This window comes from Lissotriton vulgaris, chromosome 9, assembly GCF_964263255.1.
Source record: "Lissotriton vulgaris chromosome 9, aLisVul1.2, whole genome shotgun sequence".
NCBI classification, from domain to species: domain Eukaryota; kingdom Metazoa; phylum Chordata; class Amphibia; order Caudata; family Salamandridae; genus Lissotriton; species Lissotriton vulgaris.
In genome coordinates, this window is record NC_141697.1 from 659,138,874 (window position 1) to 659,141,809 (window position 2,936).

The 2,936-nt window shown below is 43.8% G+C and overlaps 1 protein-coding gene across 1 annotated transcript; it reads left to right on the top strand.

Moving 5' to 3' along the window:
* Positions 1-399: 399 nt before the first annotated feature.
* On the top strand, positions 400-2,469 carry LOC147692060 (zinc finger protein 862-like). Its single transcript, XM_086936731.1, has one exon. The coding sequence runs from the start codon at positions 400-402 to the stop codon at positions 2,467-2,469; it is 2,070 nt and encodes a 689-aa protein (XP_086792857.1).
* The last annotated feature ends 467 nt before the right edge of the window (positions 2,470-2,936 follow it).

A 2,936-nucleotide genomic window follows, 5' to 3' on the forward strand; every position in this document is an offset into this window, starting at 1 on the left:
ATCTTGAACATTGTAGTACCATATATACTTACCGATGTTTTCTTCTGTTTCAGGTTTCACAGCAAGAACCCCATACATTTAAAGAGGCGCACATGAGTGCAGGCAGAAGAGGTAATTGTTGGGTTGAGTTAAACTGTGCTGCGTCTTGAACATTGTAGTACCATATATACTTACCGATGTTTTCTTCTGTTTCAGGTTTCACAGCAAGAACCCCATACATTTAAAGAGGCGCACGTGAGTGCAGGCAGAAGAGGTAATTGTTGGGTTGAGTTAAACTGTGGTGCATCTTGAACATTGTAGTATAACAGTTTGCATTCATGAGCTAGGCGTCAACGTAAGCCATGTTTCCTTATTTTGCAGGCTTTGTGGGACAGCAGGCTCAAGCCGGCGGGTACGGAAATGTTCAAGCGCAAAGCTGTAACTTTGGGAGAGTGCAGTGCTTCACCACAAAGGAAGAAATGTTGCCTTGTATTCAAGGAAGAGTGGATGAAGGAAATTGTGGAGGCTGAGACACAGAAGTCACGAAGCAAGGTCCGCATGAAACTCGGGGAACTATTTCAATACAGTCCGGATGTGGGCTTGATTTGCAAAGCATGTGCCGAAGCCAAGATTGTTGGGGACTTTTCCACAGGGAAGAAATGGAGTGATCGCTGGAAACTGGACTACATGAAACGCCATCTACTTAGCAAAGTACACGAGTCTGCCATGGTGATATTGAGAAACAGAAGTGCTGCTGCGAGGTTTGGTTTTGGAGTACGGGCAATGCTGACAGAAACTGCCACAGACAAAGCAAATAGAATGGAAGTAGTTGAACGCCAAAGATCTATGCCTGAGGAGATAAAGATTCTCATCAACAACGTGTTGCTGGCAGTCAAGATGAACACTTCAATGTTATCTGTACAAGACATCCATGACCACTTAGCTTTGTATGTGAAGATACCAGACAGCTGGAGGAGCAAGAACTATGCCTTTGAGTTCCTTGAGGCCATCAATAGCGTGATACACTGTGAAGCTATGACAGAACTTCGGCAAGCTTTGTATCACACCTTGATAATTGATGAGAGCACAGATATTTCTGTTTCAAAAATGCTCGTCCTGTATTTCAAGTTCCGACCTGCAACATCAACTGAGCATAAAACGCAGTTTGGGGGCATAGTGAAGCTGACTAGCTGTAATGCTGAGGCTATCACTACTGCCGTGAAAGAATTCTACACTGCCAATGAACTGGACCTCATGAAAATGGTCATGTTCACATCTGATGGTGCATCTGTGATGCTGGGGAAGAATAATGGTGTTGCTACTCGCCTTAAACAATCCATTCCTCATCTAGTTGAGCAGCACTGTGTCGCCCATCGAGAAGATTTGGGAGTTGATGATGCCTGGAAGAGGGTTCCAATGATTAAAGAGATGGAGACATTATTGAGGACTGTCTACACTGTGTTCTCCAGATCTCCTGCAAGGAAGTCCAAGCTGGATGAAATTGCATCGGTCACTGAATGTGAAGTTGTCTCTTTTCGACCACTGAATGAAGTCCGGTGGCTTTCAAGGCATTTTGCTGTTGGTGCACTAATTCGTAATTACGAAACTGTTCTTAAGTACTTTGAGCATGAGAAAGTTGAGGAGAATGATCCAATTGCTAAATATTGTTATAAAAAGCTATCGGACTCCAACTACCATATTTCCCTTGCAGTACTTAATGACATTCTGGGTGAATTTGCATCTTTGTGCAAACTATTCCAAAAAAGTTCTTTAACTACTGTTGAAGCCGTACAGTATGCAAGAGCAAAGATTGGCCAAATTAAGCAACAGTATTTGGGGGACACTGTCTTTTGGAGCAGCAATGTAAGAGAGTTGATGGTTTTGTACAAGGATAGGCAAGAGTTTGACAGTGGGCCTATTTTGTCTGTTGTTTCCCTTCTTTGTGAGCACATGCAAAAAAGGTTCCCTGAAGGTGAGCTAAAAGAATGGGCAGGTTTTGAGATCCAGGCAATAGCCACACAATCTCATTTTGATTTTGGGACTGAGAATATTGAAAGACTTGTTGAAAAGTATAAAAATGTCTTGGCCCTGGGTGATTGTGAAACACCAGAAGATGGTGTTCGACAGTACAGAGACTATAAATATGTGGTGGCAGAACATGTTAAGTGTGGGTTATTTACCACCTTTCAAGACATGGTGACTTTCACTGTACGCAATGCTGCTCAGTATAGTGTCGTGTCTCAGCTTGTTGATGTCTGCGCAACATTTCAAGCATCTAGTGCAGACTGTGAACGAGGATTCAGCCTCATGAATACTATCAAGAGCAAATTGAGGAATAGACTAGAGCAGAAGCATTTGGACATGCTGATGAGGACAAAGGCCTACCTCCTGAACGGGAAAGTTGACCTAGACCGAGTTTATCAGCACTGGAAAAATGGCAAGGATCGCTGTGAGAAGCAACCCTGTCACCCATCTAGTGACGCCACTTGACGTGTCTGAACAGCCCTCTACCTTCTTGTGTATATGTGATATTGTATAGGCTCGCAGCATTTCCCCACCCAATGAACTGTGCTCCAGTTAGGAATATTTATTAAAATCTAATGATGGTACCACCATTGAAGTCTTGTGCTTTTGTAAACTTGAAGTCTACTTGCCAGTGTAACCAGTTCATGTCATGGCGTGCTTATCCAATATTGCAAACTGCCCTTAAGACCCTTATTGTGGCGCTGTATGTGTGAAAACGCACTATCTTTTGGCTTTTTAAAGAAAAATTTTGGAGTGCCATTTGGCGCCGCAGACACGCGCGGTTTGGTTCCTGGCGCACATCGCCATGGTTGCAGCGCACAGAGACCCTCCACTGCCGCACACAGAGGAAAAAAATTAGAGGGAACATTGGTCCTTTACCCTCCTGTTTCGCTGGGATTGTAAAGGTTGCATACCCAGAACGCCATGTGTCC